Source organism: Hemibagrus wyckioides, linkage group LG04 (genome assembly GCF_019097595.1).
Source record: "Hemibagrus wyckioides isolate EC202008001 linkage group LG04, SWU_Hwy_1.0, whole genome shotgun sequence".
Taxonomy (NCBI): Eukaryota; Metazoa; Chordata; class Actinopteri; order Siluriformes; family Bagridae; genus Hemibagrus; species Hemibagrus wyckioides.
The window spans coordinates 3,927,339-3,948,624 of record NC_080713.1 but is presented as its reverse complement, the minus strand read 5'-3'; the positions used below and the strand labels follow the sequence as shown (position 1 = coordinate 3,948,624).

Sequence of the window (21,286 nt, the reverse complement as noted above, 5' to 3'; positions counted from 1 at the left end):
GCTTCAACTCTTCTGGGAAGGCTTTCCACAAGGTTACTGGGAATTTTTTCCATTCCTCTCTAGTAGTGCATTTGTGAGGTCAGGCACTGATGTTGGACGAGAAGGTCTGGCTCGTAGTCTCCGCTGTAATTCATCCCAAAGGTGTTCTGTGTGGTTGAGGTCAGGACTCTGTGCAGGACAGTCAAGTTCCTCCACACCAAACTCACTCATCCATGTCTTTATGGACCTTGCTTTGGTCACTGGTGTGCAGTCATGTTGGAACAGGAAGGGGTCATCCCCAAACTGTTCCCACAAAGAGCATGAAATTGTCCAAAATGTCTTGGTATGAAGCTGAAACATTAAGAGTTCCTTTCACTGGAACTAAGGGGCCGAACTCAACTCCTGAAAAACAACATCTGAATTCAATGATTTGGAGGGGTGTCCCAAAACATTTGGCAATATAGTGTACATAATGCAGACTAAAGGTTTGCTGTTTCTTTAGTTAAATAAGAAAAAAATGTTATAGGAAACTTGTTTAAACTCCTCTGTCCTGAAGACTTTCCATTTATGTTTTTCAGATTTCATATATATATATATATATATTTTTTTTTTTTCTTGTTGTCTGAAGCAGCAGGATTAATAACGTTCTTAAAAATCTTCTCGTCTTATCTCATCTTATGCTATTTTATTGAGTCATACTATCATTTATAAACCTGATATCACAATACATTTATATCGCCCTGCCTTAAGGTTCCTTAAGTTGCATTTATTTAAAGATGTGAATAATTTAAAGACCCTTAAACTTTATTATATTGTAGTTTGTAATTGATTTGAAGTGCATTGTTAGTGCTCTTCCTCTAGGGGGCAGTGTTACTCCTCTGGCACATCACCCGTCCTCTACAACACGTGCTAATAACGTTGCTACACCGTGTTCCCTGTGATTAGTTGTTAGCTGTTATTAGCTCTTGAAGGACTTGTGAAAAACGTTAAAACTCCCCCAGTGTGTGTGTGTGTGTGTGTGTGTGTGTGTGTGTCAGGATCACGCTGTAACAATCTCCATTTTTACAGACCTTTAAATGATTCTTCACTGACAGGATTTTAATAGATTCGCTGAATCATTTCACTCCTGATCGGTGTTAATAGATTTCAGATTTATTAACACAAACTGCAGGATTAATGTTCCTGCTGAAAATTAATAGCGTTTTATTTCCTGATGTTCTATGGAACATTTTCCCCCATTAGGATCCCCTGGTTCTAATCGTTTCCATGAAGACGTTTATTCTTGATTAAAGTTTCACATCCAAATGAATTGTATTGTGCCTTAATAGAATACCTGACTAACCAGGAACGCTTTCTATCAGTCTATCAGACGTTTTTTTAAATCCGATCTAATTGCCTGGACCACTGAATCACATCAAACCTCAAGCACAAGCGTGGCTTATTACCATAATGGGACTCTTTCTATTGTGATCATCGACCCATTCAGAAAACAGGAAGTACTCTTACAGTCCATTATAAACTCTGTGTTGCATTTTCATTTTTTACCCAGCAAGAACATCCATCCATCCATTTTCTATACCCGCTTTATTCCTATTTGGGGTCAAATAAAACACACCGTTTATTAAAAACAAATCAACAAAATCGAGAGAGAGAGAGAGAGAGAGAGAGAGAGACTTTTACATTTCTTTTATTTTTTCAATGTAAACAAATAGAGTCTTACAGTATTGACACAACACTCAGAGGATATAAATATATATATATATATAGAGAGAGAGAGAGAGAGAGCGTGAGAAAAAGAGAGAGAAAGTAAGAGAGAGACAGTAAGAAAGAAAGAGAAAGGAAAGAGAGAGAGTAAGTGAGAGAGACTTTTTTGATTTTTACACCTCTTTTATTTTTTCAATGTAAAAAAAAAAAGAGTCATAATATTGGTACAACACTCAGGCGAGAGAGAGAAAGAGAAAGGAGAGAGAGAGAGCATGAGAAAGAGAAAGAGAGAGAAAAAGAGAGTGAGAGAGTAAGAGAGAAAGTGAATGGAGAGAGAGAGCGTGAGAGAGAAAGAGAAAATAGACAGTAAGAGAAAGAGAGTGAGAGAGAAAAGAGAGAGGGAAAAAGAAAAAGGAAAGAGAGAGAAAGAGTGATTATTTTCCCGTAACAGAACAGTGTTAGTTCTTAACTTTCCTGCTCATTTGCCCCTAGGGTGCACAAACTTTTGCACTAGCATCCAGATTGATCTCCTCTTCAGCACTTCTTCACATGTGCCGCTGTATGGTGTGTTTTCCCCCCTCTCCTGTCATGGGGTAGATTTCCGGGCAGAGCCGAGGGGCAGCGTGGCGAGTCGGCCCCTTAAATCCGATCCGGCTCTGATTGGATCACGTCGCGGGTGGCTTCGGAGGTCAGAGGAAGCTGCTCGCTGCCAGGTTTCCCATCATGCTGTGGGAATGGAGGTGTTGGATTACTATCAGGAACAGGTCAGTGGGGCGGGGCAGGGCGGGGCAGGGGCTCTGGGCAGACTCTTTCTTCTCCCTCAGTCTCGCTCCTCAGAGCAGGTAGACAGGTTTACAGAGGGGAAGTCAGGATGGAAGACGGGGGCAGATGATTAAAGGGAGAGTCACGGGGGATGATCGGATTTACACCAGATGTCATGTGCGTGTACATGGAAACGTTATTCTCCATTTCTGATTGCTAGTCATCTTCATCATCATCATCATCATCATCACTGATGATAACGAGGAAGACGAGGCAGAGTCCAATAGTTTTTCTCAAGCAGTATCAGTGTCTCTCTCTTCTCTCTTTTTGTCTCTCCCTTCTCTCTGTCTCTTCTATCTATCTGTCTCTTCCTTCTTTGTTTGTCTCTCTTCTATCTGTCTCTCTTCTATTTATCTGTCTCTTCTTTCTCTCCATGTGTCTCTCTCTTATTTCTATCTGTCTCGCATCTCTCTGTCAGTCTCTCCTCTCTCTATCTGTCTCTCCCTTGTCTATATCTGTCTCTTTTCTAATTATCTCTCCTCTCTCTATCTGTTTCTCCCTTCTCTATATCTGTCTCTCTCTCTATTTATCTGTCTCTTCTTTCTCTCTGTGTCTCTCTCTTATTTCTATCTGTCTGTCTCTCACCTTTTGATCTGTCTCTCCCTTCTCTCTATCAGTCTCTTCCCTCTTTCTGTCTGTCTCTCTCTTCTATCTATATCTGTCTCTCTCATCTCTCTGTTTGTCTCTCTTCTATCTATCAGTATCTCTCCTCTCTATCCACCTCTCCCTTCTATCTATCTATCTATCTATCTATCTATCTATCTATCTATCTATCTATCTATCTATCTATCTATCTATCTATCTATCTATCTATCCCTTTTCTCTGTCTGTCTCTCTTCTATTTGTTTCTCTCTTCTATCTATCTGTCTCTATCTTCTTTCTCTCTGCCTCTCTTCTCTCTGTCTGTCTCTCACTTCTCTCTATCTGTCTGTCTCTCCCTCCTCTCTATCTGTCTCTCCCGTCTCTCTGTCTGTCTCTCCCTTCTCTCTGTCTGTCTCTCTCTCTGTTTTTCTTCTCTCTATCTGTCGCTCCCTTCTCTCTATCTGTCTCTCTTCTCTCTACCTGCCTTCCCTCTATCTTCTCTCTCTTCTATCTATCTGTACCTCTTTTCTCTTAATGTATCTGTTTCTCTCTCACTATCCGTCTAACTCTCTTGGTCTTTCTCTTTTATCTCTCTGTCTCTCTATCCCTGTCTTTTCTGTCTCTATCGTTTTCTTTTCTCTCTTTCTGTCTACCCTTCATCTCTCTCTCCTTTGTTTTGTCTCTCCATCTCTTCAGTGTCTCTTCTATTCAGTGTTATATTTGTTAGTGTTAAATGTTCTAACTTTGTCTAGTGCATCAATGTCCCCTCTCTCTCTCTCTCTCTCTCTCTCTCTCTCTCTCTCTCTCTCTGTGTATGACAGTGTGCATTCAGAGATGCACTCAGACAGTGAGACAGTCGGAGTGAATGAAGGGGGGAAAGAGTCTTTCAGAACGGAGAGACATTTCTGACAGCTGAAAAATAGGAGGCCCTGCGCAGAAACACAAAAATGATGAGAGGGACGGTGTGTATCTCTCGCTCCATTCAGCCTTTTCAACGACAGCGAGACGCATTCAGACACTCATACACTCCATTTTCCATGTGCTGTCCTTTTCACTGATCTGTAGTGATCCAGTGGCATGCAAAACACACACACACACACACACACGATTGTACTGCATCAAGATATCATCATATAACACATTCATTTCTGTTAGCCTGTATCAATGCGCTTGATTAGCTAGCTAGCTCATGATACAAAAATGACATCATGCTAGCTCGTGATACCACTTTTTATTTTTTTCCAGGACACGATTTTACGGTTTAACGTGACCGGTGTGTGAGCTAGTGGTCTTCACTCACTTGCACCTTTGCGTGTCAGAAGGTCAACACTTGAGGTTCATGTTCAAGTGTTACGTGTCGCGTCAATGAAACATTTTTACCTTCACACACACACACACACACACACACACACACACACACACACACGGCTCAGATTGATCAGATCTCGCTGTGTATCTGAATGTCCCTCAGAGCTAGGCTGTTTTTACTTTACTGCGTAAACACACACACAGAACACTGCAGCTCTTTGAGTGCAGTAAAGCAGAGCTCTGTGGATCAGGGCTAATGTCTTAGCAAGACGTTCTCTCTCCCGATTCGGACACAAACACACTCCTTTATTTCCTGCTCAGAATTCCAACCTCCTTTAAAAAAAAAAAAAATCATGATGCATTTATAGATAGATTTCCCCAAAAATCTAACGAGGATCTTTCACCCTGTGCTCCCTCTCTCTATTTCTGTATCTCCATCTCTCTTTCTGTATCTCTCTTTATTTCTGTATCTCTTTCCCTGTCTTTCTGTTTCTCTCTCTCTTTTCTGTATATCTCTCCCTGTCTTTCTGTATATCTCTCTCTGTTTTTCTGTATCTTTCTCTCTCTCTCTTTCTGTATCTTTCTCTCTCTCTTTTGTATCTCTCTCTCTCTCTATCTTTCTATTTCTCTTTCTTTCTGTACCGCTCTCTCTTTCTTTCCATATCTCTCTTTCTTTCTGTATCTCTCTCTCTCTCTCTCTCTCTCTCTATCTGTCTCTCCCTTCTCTCTATCTGTCTCCCTTCTCCCTACCTGTCTCTCCCTTATCTCTCTCTCTCTCTCTCTCTCTCTCTCTCTCTCTCTATCTCTCTCTCTCTCTATCTGTCTCTCACTTCTCTCTATCTGTCTCCCTTCTCCCTACCAGTCTCTCCCTTATGTCTATCTCTCTCCCTTCTCCCTACCTGTCTCTCCCTTATCTCTCTCTCTCTCTCTCTCTCTCTCTCTCTCTCTCTATCTCTCTCTCTATCTGTCTCTCACTTCTCTCTATCTGTCTCCCTTCTCCCTACCAGTCTCTCCCTTATCTCTATCTCTCTCCTTTCTCCCTACCTGTCTCTCCCTTCTCTCTATCTCTCTTTCCACTCTCCCTTCTCCCTACCTGTCTCTCCCTTCTCTCTATCTCTCTTTCCTCTCTCTATCTGTCTCTCCATTCTCTCTATGTGTCTCTCCCTTCTTTCTGTGTCTCTCCCTTCTCTCTACCCCCCTCCTCTCAGAATTCCAACCTCCTTTTTCTTTCTTTCTTTTTTTAAAAAAAATCAGGATGTATTTTTACTTAATTCATGGTTCATGTAGTAAATAATCTTAACTAATAAATAATCTAACTAAATGTAATCTCTCTCTCTCTCTCTCTCTCTCTCTCTCTCTCTCTTCATAACTAAGATTGCACAGACACTGAAGCGGACTGTTTATTCATTCATTTATTTATTTTATTTTATGTCTGTATCTGTATTCTATATTATCCATTCAAAAGAAAATGACAGAAGACATCCAGTGAGACCTCCATGACTTTATTTGGCTCTTACACATACACCATGGTCAAGCTTTCACTTCCACACACAGATCCGGCCCCTGATTATACATCATCTGATTACACCTTCTCCTGTTTCCAGTCCTCTAATACATCTAACATGTACTAAAACTTTCATTTCAGCCCAAATCTTCCCTCAGACCTCATCGTTTACATGTTATAACATCTGTATTACATCCCATTCGTAACATATCTGAATCCATGCAAGAGTACAGAATACTGAAGGCTGTTTGCTCTTATTATAGGAATTATTCTTTCATAATGATCGTAGCATTTGTACCAAATCTGCAAACTCCTAACTCAGAGAGTTAACCCTAAGAATTATTTTTAGACTTCAAGGAGCAGTGTTTCTAATCAACGATATGAATAATCTACTTCAAAAAGATTCATGCTTTGCTTTGACATTTTTTTCTGGCCCGTAAATTGGCCTCGGCTCCAGTTTTAACACAGCTACTTAGCCCTGTCCATGTTTATATATATATATATATATATATATATATATATATATATATATATATTAAAAAAATAATTAAAAAATTATAAAAAAAATAAAATAAAAAAGGCAACAGGGTGAGTGAAGATGGAAGGTCAAATAATTTTTAATACTTTAAAAAAAATTATTATTTATTACAATTCAAGCAGCAGCAGAGGCTAAAAATCACAAAGGGCTCCTTTAAATGAGTTAAACATGATGTACAGTATTACTGTCTGGGAAATTTAATTTGACAGAGAATGTGTATAAAAAATTACAATCAATATGATAAAATATGGAATAATAAACTAAATTAAAACTGGAAAAAAATTTTAACTGGATTTTTTGACCCTACTATCATTTAGAACTCCGAATGGATTTATCATACAGTAAATCTATTCTCCAGTCGAAGTGTCAAATCTATATTATCATTATTATTTAATATTATTATTATTGTAATTATGATTGACAATTTTAACATTCCTCTTGAACTCTAGAACTCGTACTGTGAGATGAAAAAGGTGATCTTGGTGATGTAGCGCCCGATCAGCTCCCTCTTCTCCAGCTCGCTCATTTCCACCTCCACCTCCAGAGTGTCAGGGCCCTGGATGGGGCTGAGCAGCAGCAGCTCTCCGGTCTGCCGGTCTGACCGCTGGATGCTGAAATGGCGTCTCCCGCGGCTCTCTAACACAGCGAAACGCAGAGCATCTCCAATCATCCGTAGCGCTGAGACACGGAACAAGACCCTCGGAGCCGAGAGATTTGACACCACTGACATGTGGTGGTAGGAGATGGAGACGGGAGCCTGAGAGCACGCTTTATTGTCTACAGGGCAGGGGTTTCTCTCACAGCGCCTGGGTTAATGAAACATGCAGGATGGGAAAATGAGCTACTCTGCGTATATCAGGGTCCAAATTATGCGAATGATATTAGTTACAGCAGTGTGCTATTTATAGAAAGTTGTTCTTTTCCTAATGCTTAATATACACCGATCAAGCATAACATTATGAACAGTGAGAGGTGAAGTGAATAAGACTGATGATCTCCTCACCTGTTAGTGGGTGGGATATATTAGGCAGCAAGTCAACATTTTGTCCTCAAAGTTGATGTGTTAGAAGCAGGAAATAGGGACAAGTGTAAGGATTTGAGCGAGTTTGACGAAGGGCCAAATTGTGATGGCTAGACCACTGGATCAGAACATCTCCAAAACTGCAGCTCTATGGGGTGTTACCGGTCTGCAGTGGTCAGTATCTATCAAAAGTGGTCCAAGAAAGGAACAGTGGTGTACCAGAGACAGGGTCATGGATGGCCAAGGCTCACTGATGCACGTGGGGAGAGAAGGCTGGTCCGTGTGAGCCGATCCAACAGACGAGCTACTGTTGCTCACACTGCTGAAGAAGTTAATGCTGGTTCTGACAGAAAGGTGTCACAGTGCATGATGGGTCAGGGCTGTTTTGGCAGCAAAAGGTGGACCAACCCCCTTTAGGCAGCTAGTCATAATGTTATGCCTGGTCGGTGTATAAATTATTAATATACTAGATAATCTCAACTTGGAATGGTCATGTGTTGTACGTCGTCTCGAAATACTTACGTGGGCGAGGTTTTGGCGTAGGTGACGTTCCGGGTGCGCGGACACTCCACCTTTACACATTGAAAACCGCCATAGGTGTTGACGCACAGGCGATCACGGGTGCAGTTGTTCTGCCGTGTGGCGCATTCGTCAATATCTGCATGCAAGATCAGGTGAACGTGTGCGTATGCAAAAGATATATCGAGATTTACATAAAGATTGCGACAAAAGGGTTTGACTCACCTCTGCAGCTTCGGCCATCTCGGCTCACTTGGTAGCCAGCTGGGCACGAACAGCGATAACCACCCGGGGTGTTAACGCAAGCATGAACACACAAACGACCTGCCGGGCCGTTATGGAACACTTCACACTCATCAATGTCTGAGAAAAATACCAGAAACATGGGGTTGCTGAAGTCCATTTTTAGTCAGAATTGAGGCCATAGTTTCTAGAACTAGAAGAGTCTCGATCAAACTGAGTCACAAACCATAGATTAGTTTGTTATCTAAGGTCAAGTTGAGTCTATAGTCCATAGCTGTAGCGCCTAAATTGTGTCATAGCTTCATCTGTAGAGTTTAATCCAGAGTCTAAAGCAGCAGAATCAAGCCCCTAAATCTAGAGGAGCAGAGTTCTCCCTGAGTGTCTGAATCAAGCTGAGCCACAAACTATACAGTAGATTCAAGTTGAGTCTATAATCCCCAGCTTTAGACTCCAAAAGTGGTACATTCCAAGATGAATCCAGAGTCTTAGTTTTAGATTCCAAAGCCCCAAACTGTTGACAGCCCACTGATTCCAGCGTCACTAATCATCTAATCTGAGTCAAATGTAATGGGATGAATATTAAAACACTCTGGATAACAGCGTCTGCCAAATGGAAAGTCCTTAAGTCTGAATCAAGTTCAGTCACAAACCCTAAATTTTGAGTTGATTTATAAGTCCTAAGGTTTAGAGTTGGAATCAGGCCTTAAGTCCAGAGTTCCAGAGAGATGTAGATTCCAATTCAAGTGCAGAGTTTAGTCCAGAGTCTTAAGGAGACAAATCTGAGTCAAGTGAAGAGGAGCAGAGTTCAAACTGAGAGTCTGAATCAAATTGAGCCACAAGTGGTACATTCCAAGTCTAGTTCCTTGCAATGGAAATCAAACTGATGCTACAGTCCCTAGCTTTAGAGTCTGATTAGACTGTCCCAAACAGAAGAGTTGAATCCAGAGCCTTAGTTTTAGATTCCAGATCCAAATCAAGCCCAGAGTCACTAGTCATCTAATCTCAAGAGTTTCTAACTTTAGTTTTCAAATCAACTATAAAGTCTGTGTTTAGCACTTAATGGAGACCAGACTCCCAAGGAACAGAAGTCTAGAGTCTGAATCAAGTTGAATCACAAACCATAGATTTCAAGTTGAGTTATTAGTCCTAAGGTTTAGAGTTGGAATCAGCTCTAAAGCCTCAAGCAGCAGAATTTGAGTTAATTTCTGAGCCCTTAGCCACAGGTTCCCGATTATGTCCAGAGTTTGAATGAAATATAAATGAGTCGAGTCCAGAGTTGCAGAGAGATTCAGACTCCAAATCGACTGTAGAGTTTAGTCCAGAGTCTCAAGGAGCTGAATCTGAGCCAAACCCGTAAGTGTTAAGGTTAGTGGTGGTTAAGGTGTTGGGTTACTGATTGGAAGGTTGTGAGTTTGAATCCCAGGTCCACCAATCTGCCTCTGCTGGGCCCTTGAGCAAGGCCCTTAATCCTCAATTGCTCAGTTGTATAAAATTTATGGATAAATAAATTGCAAGTAGCTATGGATCTGCCAAATGCCAGGAATGTAAATGTAAATCGAGAGTCTAAATCAAGTTGTGCCACAAACCAAGAGTCTATAATCCCCAGCTCTAGAATCCAAATGTGGTACATTCCAAGTCTAGTTCCTAGCCATGGAAATCAAACTGATGCTATAGTCCCTGGCTTTAGAGTCTGTTTAGATTGTCCCAAGCAGAAGAGTCCGAGTTAAATCCAGAGCCTTAGTTTTAGCTTCCAGATCCAAATCAAGTCAACAGTCATCTGTGTCAAGTAAAAAGTTCCTAGCTTCATCGAATGAGTATCAATGTTCTTCACACAAGCTTCTCAAATCGTATTGGGAATCTCTTAGGCTAAAATAATCTTTCTGATTCTGATATCATGTATCACACAGGGGGTCTATAGAGCAGGAAGTTTGGTCCTGCTCTATAGACCTAGGAGTATATAGGAGTCCCCTGAGTTACAGGTTCATACATGTGAATTTCCCCATTCATTTTTTTAAAGATGTAAATACTTATGTGAAAGTTTCTTAAGTACTATGCATATCTCATTTCCCACCTGTACAGATGCTGGTGTCCCGGCCTGAAATGGTGTATCCCGCCTCACAGCTGCAGTGTGTGGTGCCCTGGACCTGGCTGCACTTGGACGGCTGCACAAATGGAAGCAGAGTCGTTAAAGGGAACGTGGTGGCAGCTGCAGCTCCAGAGGTGGAGGCAGAGATGTTGGTTGTGGTGGCGAAAACTGGAGGAAGAGAAGGATATGTCGGAAAAGAATTAGGAGCTGCATATACAATACTACACATTTACATCAAAAGCACAGCAAAGCTTATTTCAGGGCCAGAAAAATGTTGAACAGAAAGTTAAAATGAAAAAGCCATCCAGATCTGTTCCATGGATATATTGTGATCCAAAGGTTTTGTAAAGTATCTGTGTGATCCTATGATTATTATAGGTCGTGAAACTGTATTTAAAAATTGCAGACTCCATCTTTCATTTTATTTAATACCAAGTCAGTCTATAACTATTCCAGATCTCTTTTCATGCAAAACACTTGGGTATTTACATTGTGTATATAGCATCATAGCTTATTTAAAACAGATAAACAGAACTGATTTTTAAAAATATATATTTATATTAATAGTGTCCATGGTTTCTTCATGCACTTCGGCTTGCAGGTAGTTAAAGATCATGCGTTGTAAAAAAAACAGCCTCAGTAGTGTGTGGTTTTTCTAGATCATTACTCTAAATATGTGCTTTCGACTTGTGTGGAATTCTGTTTGCTTTATTTACAGTTATAGCGTTTGGCAGACACTTTTATCCACAGCGACTTACAGAAGTGCCTGATTGTCTACTTGGAAAACAAACATGTCTTTATGCTTGGGCAGATCACACCAAGTCTAAAGATGCTGGGACATCAGTCTTGTTGCAGAAGTAGACGTAGAAAGCAATAAGTTATGTGCATTTTTTTTTGTTGTTGTTCTTGTTGTTCAGTGCGAGATTTCCTTCAGGGTTTGGGTGTTTGAGTATAAAGGTTTCTTGAAGGTTCATAGGTTGAGTCGAAACTTGAGGTAAAGATGTAGATTTAACTGTTTTGGAAACACTATGGCCTCAGGAAATTTTTCGGTCTGTTTCGACCATCTGTCCTGAGTGAATGTGTGTTTTCTAACCAAGTAAAACATTTTTCTGCACAAATGTTCCTCACAACAGGATACACTGCTACAGACGTCTCTTGTCTTGTGATATGCTCCTTGTTGATGGTGATGGTATTTTGCCACTTTTCTAATACTGATCAGATATACATACTTAACCATAATTACATACTTTTCTAATGATTTTGCTTCATTGTCAACCTTTAGTTGTGCGTATGTGTCCTTTTATACACTATATTACCAAAAGTTTTGGGACGTCTGCCTTTACATGCACATGAATGTAATATGGAGTTGTCCCGCCCTTTGCATCTATAACAGCTTCAGCTCTTCTGGGAAGGCTTTCCACAAGGTTTAGGAGAGTGTTTATGGGAATTTTTGACCATTCCTCTAGAAGCGCATTTGTGAGGTCAGGCACTGATGTAGGATGGTCTGGCTCACAATCTCTGTTCTAATTCATCCCAAAGGTGTTCTATGGGGTTGAGGTCAGGACTCAAGTTCCTCCACACCAAACTCACTCATCCATGTCTTTATGGACCTTGCTTTGGTCACTGGTGTGCAGTCATGTTGGAACAGGAAGGGGTCATCCCCAAACTCTTCCCACAAAGTTGGGAGCATGAAATTGTCCAAAATGTCTTGGTATGAAGCTGAAGCATTAAGAGTTCCTTTCACTGGAAGTGGCCGAGCCCAACTCCTGAACCAACACCTGAATTCAATGATTTGAAGGGGTGTCCCAAAACTTTTGGCAATATAGTGTATGTCAATGCAACACAAACTCTTGTATGATAGAACGTGATTTCCAGGAACACCCAATAATTTCTTTTTCTTTTTAATTGATCTACATTAGTGTTTTCAAAACAATGTTAACAATTTCAATATCCTCACACGTCGGGGTCGGAGACTGGCATGTAGGTCCAGCCCATCCTCTGGCACATACGCATGTGAATCCATTCACTTCATCTGTGCATGAACCCCCATTGGCACAGGGTGAAGAGGCACACTCGTTTCTTTCTGAGAAAAGACAAGAATTCAGTCATTAATCTATCCCTAACACTGAGCAGATGCATTAAGGTATGCGGAGCTCTGTTGGATGAACAGCTTCATGTAACTTTATACTATGATACTGATGCAGAGATTAAGTAAAGTATGTCCTGTGCTCAGTGCTTTCACAGCCAGCTTTCTCTGGTGCCGACAGAGCGTTCGGCGAGCCTAATCGACTTGTTGGACCGCTGTCTGAAATTAAATGGTGTGTAAAACAATGCACCGGGCCCAAAAATTCACAGAAGCCAAATGAAACTCAATCATGCTGAGGAGCATGTGAAATCGAAAACGTCTTTTCCTGGGGAACAATGGGGGCGATAACGTGAGCGATGTGTAAAAGAGAATTTTCGAGACAGGAAAAAGTCAAAGCAACGATGAGGGAAGTGAGGGTGATGGGGTGGAGTTGGAAAAAAGATGAGTAATGAGGCTAGACAAGTAGAAGGAGTGAGAAAGCAACCGTGACGCAGGGTCTAATCCTAAACCTTTACCGTGCTGCACAAAAAACATAGGGGCTTTTGTAAAAGGGTGGTGTTCATATAGCTACATAAGATCTTTATGGCAATGACATAACCTATGTTCAACGGTAGCTGTCATAAAAACGTCCACATTTGAACCATAACAATATAGATCGTAAAAAAACGTAACATAGATCATAGAGTTGACATAAAGTGGTTATGACACTTTCTGAGCTGATTTACTTTTCTGTGATGTACATTAGAACATCATAGCCACTGAGACTCTTTTGTCATATGTAAGACCTACATAATGCGGATCTTACACTAAGCCTTTATAAATGTTTATGTAGCTTTACATCAGCTGTCATATAGGGCCTAAGTGGGTGTCATATAGACCTATATTTGAACACAGTCAGGTGTCATAACAACAATCTGTCACATCAGATACGTAGGTTAAACTGTTACCAGAATAGATGAAAGCAGTCCAATAATCTAATGTACATGTAATGAAGCCTAATGAACACCAAAAGAATGTTATAACAAATTTATGCCGACATACATTTATCACTTTACTGAAGCTTTATATCAACTTAATGTCAAAACTAACAAAAGCTGTCCAACAGCCGACAGAAGCCGAATACGTTTATAAAGGTTTATGTAACTTTATGTCAATTGATATAAAGGGCTCATGCAGGACTTGTGTTGCCATGGGAACACAGTAAAATATCATAACACATCCTTTATCCATCACTTGACATAGGCATAATGACAACATGTTGTCAAAGTGACAAAGCAGCCTATGAGCTGACATACATTTAAACAAGCCTTTATAAACGCCAATGTAGACTTATGTCAGATGTCGTATAGGGCTTATATGGGGATCACACATCCAGGTGAACAAAGTAAAGTGTCTGTTACTTCACACAGGTGCTATTGACTGAATGTCAGTTTGACAAAAGCTGCCTAACATCTGACGCATGCTCATAAAGCTTTATGTCAGCTATCATATAGGGCTTATGCAGGTCTTATGCAGCCTTCTGAACACAGTCAAGTGTCATGACAAAATTAATTGACAAAAACAGTCCAATAGCTGACAGACTTTTAATAAGCCTTTGTAAATGCTTATGTAGATTTATGTCAGTTGTTATGCATGGTTATGTATGTACATGTCATGTAGCCCTGTGAACGCAGTAAAATGTCATTACTCAAAACCAACTAAAGCAGTTCAACAGCATAGACAGAACAGGCTTTTTAAATGTCTATGTAGCTGTATGTCTGTTGACATATAGGATTTAAGTTAAGTAGAAATTTTAAAAATTATATATATTATATATATTATAAATTATATATATATATATAATATATATATATTATAAAAATGACATTTAGCAGTCCAAAAGTAGACATAAAGGGCTTGTGTAGCGTCATGTAGCTTTATAACCACTTCCTTTGGATAAAATGTTGCCAATATATTGATTTCCTCATGTATCTTACTGACCCTTGCAGACGGCTTGCTGGCCGCTCCAGGTGAGGGTGTCCTTACACTGCCGGGTCTCTGACCCCACCAGCTCGTAGCCCGGATCGCACAAGAAGTGAACCTCATGACCCGGAAGTAGAACCTTCCCTAATTTTCGCCCATTGACAGGAGTGTCCAGTTTGGGACAGGAAGCTGTGTAGAAACAGAGAATGAATAAATCAGTGTGTTATTACATGATCCACTGTGGTTTTTTTTCTCTCCAAAAACTGAAGCTGTTACCGTCACCGGGTCTGGAAGGCATGCGGGCCGTGCTGTTCTGCAGCTGGCTGATTTTCCTCTTCAGGCTGCGCAGACTCTGCAGGTACGAGGCCTCGTGTGACGCCAGCAGCTTTTGTGCTTGGCGTAGGGAAATTTGCAGCTCCTGAGTACTAGGACATTCCTGCAGGGAACGGACACGGTGCTGTGATGTCGAGAGTTGCGTAATAAGACCTTCATAAGCGCCAGGATTTTTAATATGAAGGAAACAGCCTTTGTCACATATATGTACATTACATGTACATTTACGTATACTGTGGAACCTCGGCATACGAATGCTCTCTCTTGTGAATTTTCACCTTAAGAACTGAAATTTTGTAAGAAATTTGTATCAGCATATGAAGCATTTTCGACATTTGAATGAACCGAACCAAACTGGACACTACCTAAGTTATGCGTATGTCCAGGAGATGTTCAAAACTTGCTAGCGTCAGTGGAAAGCCGAGTGAAGCCAACCGAAACAAGTTTACGAATTTATTTTCAGTCAGTGAAAGCTGTTTGGAAAGAGTCAACCCACGATACTGACGTTGCTTTCAGCATGCGTTCAAAAGCTAGGTGATTTTTCGGGCGTTTTTTTGTTGACAGATTGGTGGTGTGGCCGGTCTGTTCTATTATTAGCCCAAGCTTGGTGGCACGACTTTCTGTGAAGACCCTTGACATTGAATGCTTGGCTTGGGTCAGTTCTTTGTAAGCAGCCGTACAGTTTACATACGCTTCGTATTGGGAATATTGCTCATATTTTTGGGAGGCTGGAACGGATTATCTCCATTTACATTATTTCTTATGGGAAAATTTGTTTCGCAATACAAATTTTCACCTTAAGAACTCGCCTCCAGAACGAATACAGGTTCCACTGTAGCAGTTGGGGTCAGAACACAGGGTCAGGGCTGATACAGCACCCCTGGAGCAGAGAGAGGGTTAAGGGCCATGCTCAAGGGCTCAACAATGGCAGCTTGGCAGTGCTGGGGCTCGATGGCTATGTTATTCATATTACAGCATATTGCTTAGTGAACGAATCGGATGTGGTAGGAACATAATCTAGATCTATGAACAATTTCTCCCAGTTAAAAATGGTTAAAGAAAACACAACAGTGCTGTGCTGTGTGAGCTGTTGCTATAGAAACAATAACGCATAAGAATTATCAGGAAGCTATGATTTGCGCCTGAACTAGCTGTTATAGAAAATTACTCGAAGCTTTCTGACCAATCAGATTTGAGAATTCTTAAATTATTTGTTAGCCAGGATATTAGCATGTCTCACTGACAGAGTAGCTAATTCATATTCCCACACTCACACGTTTAATATCTTCTCTAGGATTAATAAGCAATGAGATTTCTTTCTTTCTTTTATTCCTGTAAACGATTAAAGCTTGCTGTGGTTTTATTCTATAGACTGTGTTCAGTCGTGAATGATGCAGTGTCTGGCCTCATGACGTCCCTCATGACGTCACCTGCAAGTGGAGGCCGGAGGGCTGAACTGAAAGACTAGATTGTGCTCGTGAGGTGAATGGACAGAGTGTATGCAGAGCTTTACACGAAAAAATCTTAGCGCTTACAGAAAGGAAGGGCAGGCCTGATGTGGTTCAGTCCAAACGATTTTAGGTAATTTGTTCAGAAGTTAGAAACAGCGAGGGCTGTGTGGACGTGCGAGACTGAAAACTGTTGGCAAGACTCGAACCTTACATCTTATTTACTGCAGAGTATCTCAGGATCGGTATACATGAAGGTACATTAAGGAAAAGAAATGCATTTAATGCATAAAAACTTCTACCCATCATCATATTTTTGGTAAACAAATGGCTAAAGTGGATTTTTTTACATTTCTGGCATTTGGCAGAAATGTTATTTCCGGTATACAACTAGGGGCCTTACTCAGGGGCCCAGCAGTCACAGATTAGTGGTCCCGAGATTCGAAATCACACTTCACTACACTTCCCCACTGAGCTACCACATCCCAAATATACACTTTGGTGGTACTAAATACAACACCATCACAAGTCTGATGCTGTGGCTGATTTCTTTCTATCCCACACTGTAGATTCATACAACCTTCACTTCACTGACTCTTGTGTTAAATAACTACACATAATAAAATGTCTTTTCATATGTGCTCTTTAAACATCCTGTTCCCGAATATTTCCCTCTTCTCTGATAATAACCTCCACTCTTTCCAAGTGAGGAAATCTGGGGTTCAGTTCCTTCTGATGGTGTTCAGTGGAGTTGAGTCAGAGTCAGAGCTCTGTGCAGGGCACTCGAGATCTTCCACTCCAACCTGAACCTCTACACCATGTCTTCATGGAGCTCAGGGGCTTTGTCAAGTTGGAACGGTGTTTGAGCTTAGTTCCAGTAAAGGACACTGTAAAGCTACAGCGACTTTCTAGACAATTTTGTGCTTCCAGCAACAGTTTTCAGCAACAGTTTGGGGAAGAACCACATGGTATCCATAAACGTTTGGCCATATAGAATGAATACAATGCAGACCTACTGTATTGGTCCATCATATTCTCTTGGCATGCAGAAAGAAACCAGAGATCCCTGGGAGAACATCTCTAATAAACAAACCAATTAGCAGCACTGACACGAGGAAGCAAAATGGCGCCTGTCCTCTTCAACTGATCTTGCATCTTTTGATCATTATGAAATACGAAGTCTTTCAATTCAACCCTTAACATTCCCAATACTGTACATGCTTCTGATTGGCTGCCCTCGAGGGGAAGGGCACTTTTTTCCGTGTTTTCATCACTCATGACTTATGTAAGTAAGCTCAATATTTGCACATGCTGTGAAAACATCTTGTTGGTTGATTATGAAGCATGGAGTTAACATGGCTCACTGGAGACTCATGCTTTAAGTGAGCGAGTAATGAGAGTAATGCGGTTTGACAACGCACTCTGCAAAATAGTTCAATTTATTTACAGTAATTTTACGCAGTTATTCCACACTGACTCAAGCTACCTTAAATACATATACTATAGATGCTTTAAGTACATATAATCATAGCACACTGAAACCGTCCTTGAAGATATACTGTGCTTATAAGTAAGGGATTTGGGATTTCTTTATTTGAGTTTGAATCTTAAATCATGTGAAACACATGTTTTTGGACTTAGATTAGTCAGTGTGTTAGATTAGTCAATTACTCAACACCTAGTGCACTTCATTCAAAACCACATGTACAAATTGTAAGTATTCTTGACTCTTAGCCTCATTAACATACTTGTAATAAAGGTGAATAAACTTGAGGATAAAGTAGAAGATGTGTTTTGTGTAGAAGGTTAAGAGTCTCTGATAGCTTACTAGTGATTGGTTAACAACCAGTCAGCTGGATGATGATGATGATGATGATGAGGACTATTATTGCTGTTGATGATTTTTCAGCTGCTCCCTACGTGTGTGAGGGTTCCCACAGAGGACCAACTGGTCCGCACAACAACCTGGCACAGGTTACCCTTCCTGACGCAACCCTCCCATTTTATCTGGGCTTGGGACCGGCACTGCATCTAGTGGCTGGGGTGTTGGGCAATGCCTGGGAATCAAACCCGGGTCTGATGAGGACTATTATTAATGTTTTATTATTAAAATAAATTCATGTTACTTTCTAAACTATCTAAAGTACGTGCTCATAAACTGAAGTTAGGCTATGTTTTCAGCATGTGTAGAGTTTCTGTGTGAGTTTCTCTTACACACACACACACACACACACACAGCTACGAGGTCTGTCTTTGACCTTTAAACACTTCCTGTGCAAATATTTTGCCTCAAGCCAAACATATTAAGCTACATGTTCAGTTTACACGTGAAAACGTAAAGCATGGGCATGTTGCTTTGATGTATATCTTAATATCTACATTTGAGCACAATCTTATTCATACCCACGATAACACACATTAATACACACATGATCTTTCCTAGCTTTTTAAGAAAACACTGAAAATGAATGTCTTTAAATATTTGTATGTATTTTGAATAAAATTCCATAAGGACTCACACTATGAAAGTAGAACAAAACCTACATTCTTGGTTCGAGTCAGAAAACTAATTAGTGTTTAAATATAAAAATATAAATCCACTCACCTGCCCATAGGTGCTATGAATCTGACCGATACACAGAATCAGCAGTATGATGCCAAGTTCACTCATTTTTCCGAATAAAATCTTACACGATGCTCAAAACAATCTATGGGATCTTATTAAATTTCCCAAGTCTTTAAACTCGCTTTAAAAAGTCCCAGAAAAGTCGTGAAAGTCTGAAATATAACACAGACAACTTGGGGCCAGTTTCAAGAGCCATCCAAATGAGAGCCTTCTGCCGTCTGCAAGGCTCATTTTTATAACCCGCCGCCGTAGACTGATGTTTTTTCTTCTTTCCCTTTTTTTTTCTGGAAAGCACACGCCAAATTTTCTCCTCATAAAAGCCACTCAGTTCTAGTAGCCTATTTGTTAACCTGGAGGAGTATAAAATCCACTTGTCAACAACTTCACAGGCGCTGCTACGGACCTGTTTTTATTAGGCGAAAGTATAGGAATAAAAAGCCTGATATATATTTCAGCCTGGATTCCTGAAGCAAACGTTTTGTATAAATAAAAAAAATAGTGAGAGTAGTCTACCAAAGTGTAGGTAGAATTATCTTAAAACTTTTAAACCCAATATGTAACAGTGATGCTGGGACATAAATGGACATTAAATGGACACTGCAGTGTGCTAGCTGGTAGTCAATCTAAACTAATATCTGTGTATAGTGAACTCACAGAGCAGCAGACCTGACCCTTGAGTGGTTCTAACACCAGAGTAGAAACACTCTGCCCTCTGCAGGGAGAACTAACCCTTCCTCAGTGCATCTGAGGGCAGAAGAAAAGAAGAATTATGTAGGGAAAAAAATGGACACGGACATTACTGTGCAATTTCTTTTCGAACGTAACAGAATCCATTTTCCATTCAGTGAACGTCCGGATATCAGCCCCAAGAATAAAAGCGTGATGTCTAAATGCAAATGGAAATGATTTCAATCCAGTTCATGTCCATATGTGTTAGTTATCTATCCATTTCTCACAGGGATGTTGCTAAGCAAAGCACTGTGAGGCAATTGAACCTTTTTTACCAGCACAATGGTGCTCCAGTCTGCCGACAGAATAGAAATCATTTCATGGGACATTTTCAATCATTGTAAACGAATGAATGATGTCGTGTCTGTGAGTCTGATCTAAAACGAGTCTATTGGCTTTCAGACGTGTGTTTTTCCCTCTGTTGGAGAACCTTACACAGACTTTTACTGGTTGAAGATCAAATCTGAGTTGCTTTTTAGATGAACAAGCACTCTGAGCATCTCAGAGAGCAGGAATGGGTTCGATATCAACATTTACTTTGAAGATACAAACATTTGTGTGAAAAAAATAATAATTTTTGTATTTTTGGAACTGATCTATGAAAATACCGCCTCTAGTAGGTTAGGGAAAAACAGAAATATTTATGAAACACTACAAAGGTCCTACTTTAAAGTCCTACTGAGTGTCTCCTTTCATATGAGTTTCATATTAACCACCACTGTGGAGTGGGACATAAAAAAGACCAAGCGATCCAACCATGCTAAAAAAGTACTGAGGTGATGAAGCATGTTTGGACTACTGAAGATCTTCCTTTCTGTATCTGTAAGCCATGAGAATCCAGACTTTGATCAAACAAATCATAATCCCTTGAGTATAAGCCTTAACCAAATGATTTATTGTAAATAGTCATGTTAGATTACTAAGCATTTTTAAAATAAGCTATGATCATTTTAAAGGAAAATGTCTTTGCATAATGATTTCATAATCTGTGGTTTTACCTCCATTGGAATGGTTTCTCCAGATGTTCAGACACTCAAAGCTGCTCGCTCTTGTGGACAGTTGGGTTTGTTGTCTATCCTATGGTATTTGGGATATACAAAGACGAAAGGGACAAATTGTGATGGCTAGACTACTGGATCAAAACTGCAGCTCTTATGGGGTGTTCCCGGTCTGCAGTGGTCAGTATCGATCAAAGTAGTCCAAGGAATAAACAGAGTTTGAGATGTTGACTTGGCCTCCAAATTCACCAGATCTCAATCCAATCCAGCATCTGTGGGATGTGCTGGACAAACAAGTCCGATCCATGGAGGCCCCACCACGAAACTTACAGGACTTAAAGTATCTGCTGCTAACATCATGGTACCAGGTACCACAGCACACCTTCAGGGATCTAATGGAGTCCATACCTCGACAGGTCAGGGCTGTTTTGTCAGCAAAAGGGGGATCGACACAATATTAGTCAGGTGGCCATAAAGGCCTGATCGGTGTACATATTTATATTATTTGTCACATCTTTTAGCAATAAAAATGGATCAGAGTCTCTTGAATTGTTCAGGTAGTTTGTTTACTGTTTTATAAATAAAATACGACAATGCAAACAGAGACCTGAGATACTGAAATCTCACTGGGATAACTGCAAGCTGGTTTGTTGACAGCTAACTATTTCTCTGTGACACACTTATGAGACGTCATAAACACAATTGTTGTTTCGTATAATAGGAGAATAATTTTCAAAAATTAGTGGCACTGTTTACTACTGATTATATTACGGGCTTGCTAAATTAGCTAAAGTTAGC

At 40.4% G+C, this 21,286-nt stretch overlaps 1 protein-coding gene across 2 annotated transcripts; it reads right to left on the bottom strand.

Annotated features, from left to right (window-relative positions):
* Window positions 1-6,484: 6,484 nt before the first annotated feature.
* On the bottom strand, window positions 6,485-18,988 carry LOC131351929 (fibulin-7). Of its 2 annotated transcripts, none has more exons than XM_058387666.1 (8): window positions 18,741-18,988; window positions 14,631-14,790; window positions 14,373-14,543; window positions 12,264-12,389; window positions 10,292-10,474; window positions 8,203-8,340; window positions 7,981-8,116; window positions 6,485-7,243 (listed from the first exon to the last, which is right to left on the bottom strand). In XM_058387666.1, exons 1-8 carry the CDS (start codon window positions 18,804-18,806, stop codon window positions 6,883-6,885), a joined length of 1,341 nt encoding a protein of 446 aa, XP_058243649.1. In that variant the 5' UTR covers window positions 18,807-18,988; the 3' UTR covers window positions 6,485-6,882. The 2 variants fall into 2 exon arrangements, with proteins under 2 accessions (XP_058243649.1, XP_058243651.1); XM_058387668.1 differs by having other exon boundaries at window positions 14,637-14,790.
* Between the last annotated feature and the right edge of the window lie 2,298 nt (window positions 18,989-21,286).

What these genes read in the sequence shown, in the direction of transcription:
- LOC131351929 (XM_058387666.1), bottom strand. Translation starts at nt 18,806, where the DNA reads ATGAGTGAACTTGGCATCATACTGCTGATTCTGTGTATCGGTCAGATT. An exon ending in CCAGTCTCCGACCCCGACGT is followed by an intron (nt 10,475 to 12,263) that starts GTGAGGATATTG and finishes CTCTTCCTCCAG; the next exon opens with TTTTCGCCACCACAACCAAC. An exon ending in TACGCCAAAACCTCGCCCAC is followed by an intron (nt 7,244 to 7,980) that starts GTAAGTATTTCG and finishes TCATTAACCCAG; the next exon opens with GCGCTGTGAGAGAAACCCCT.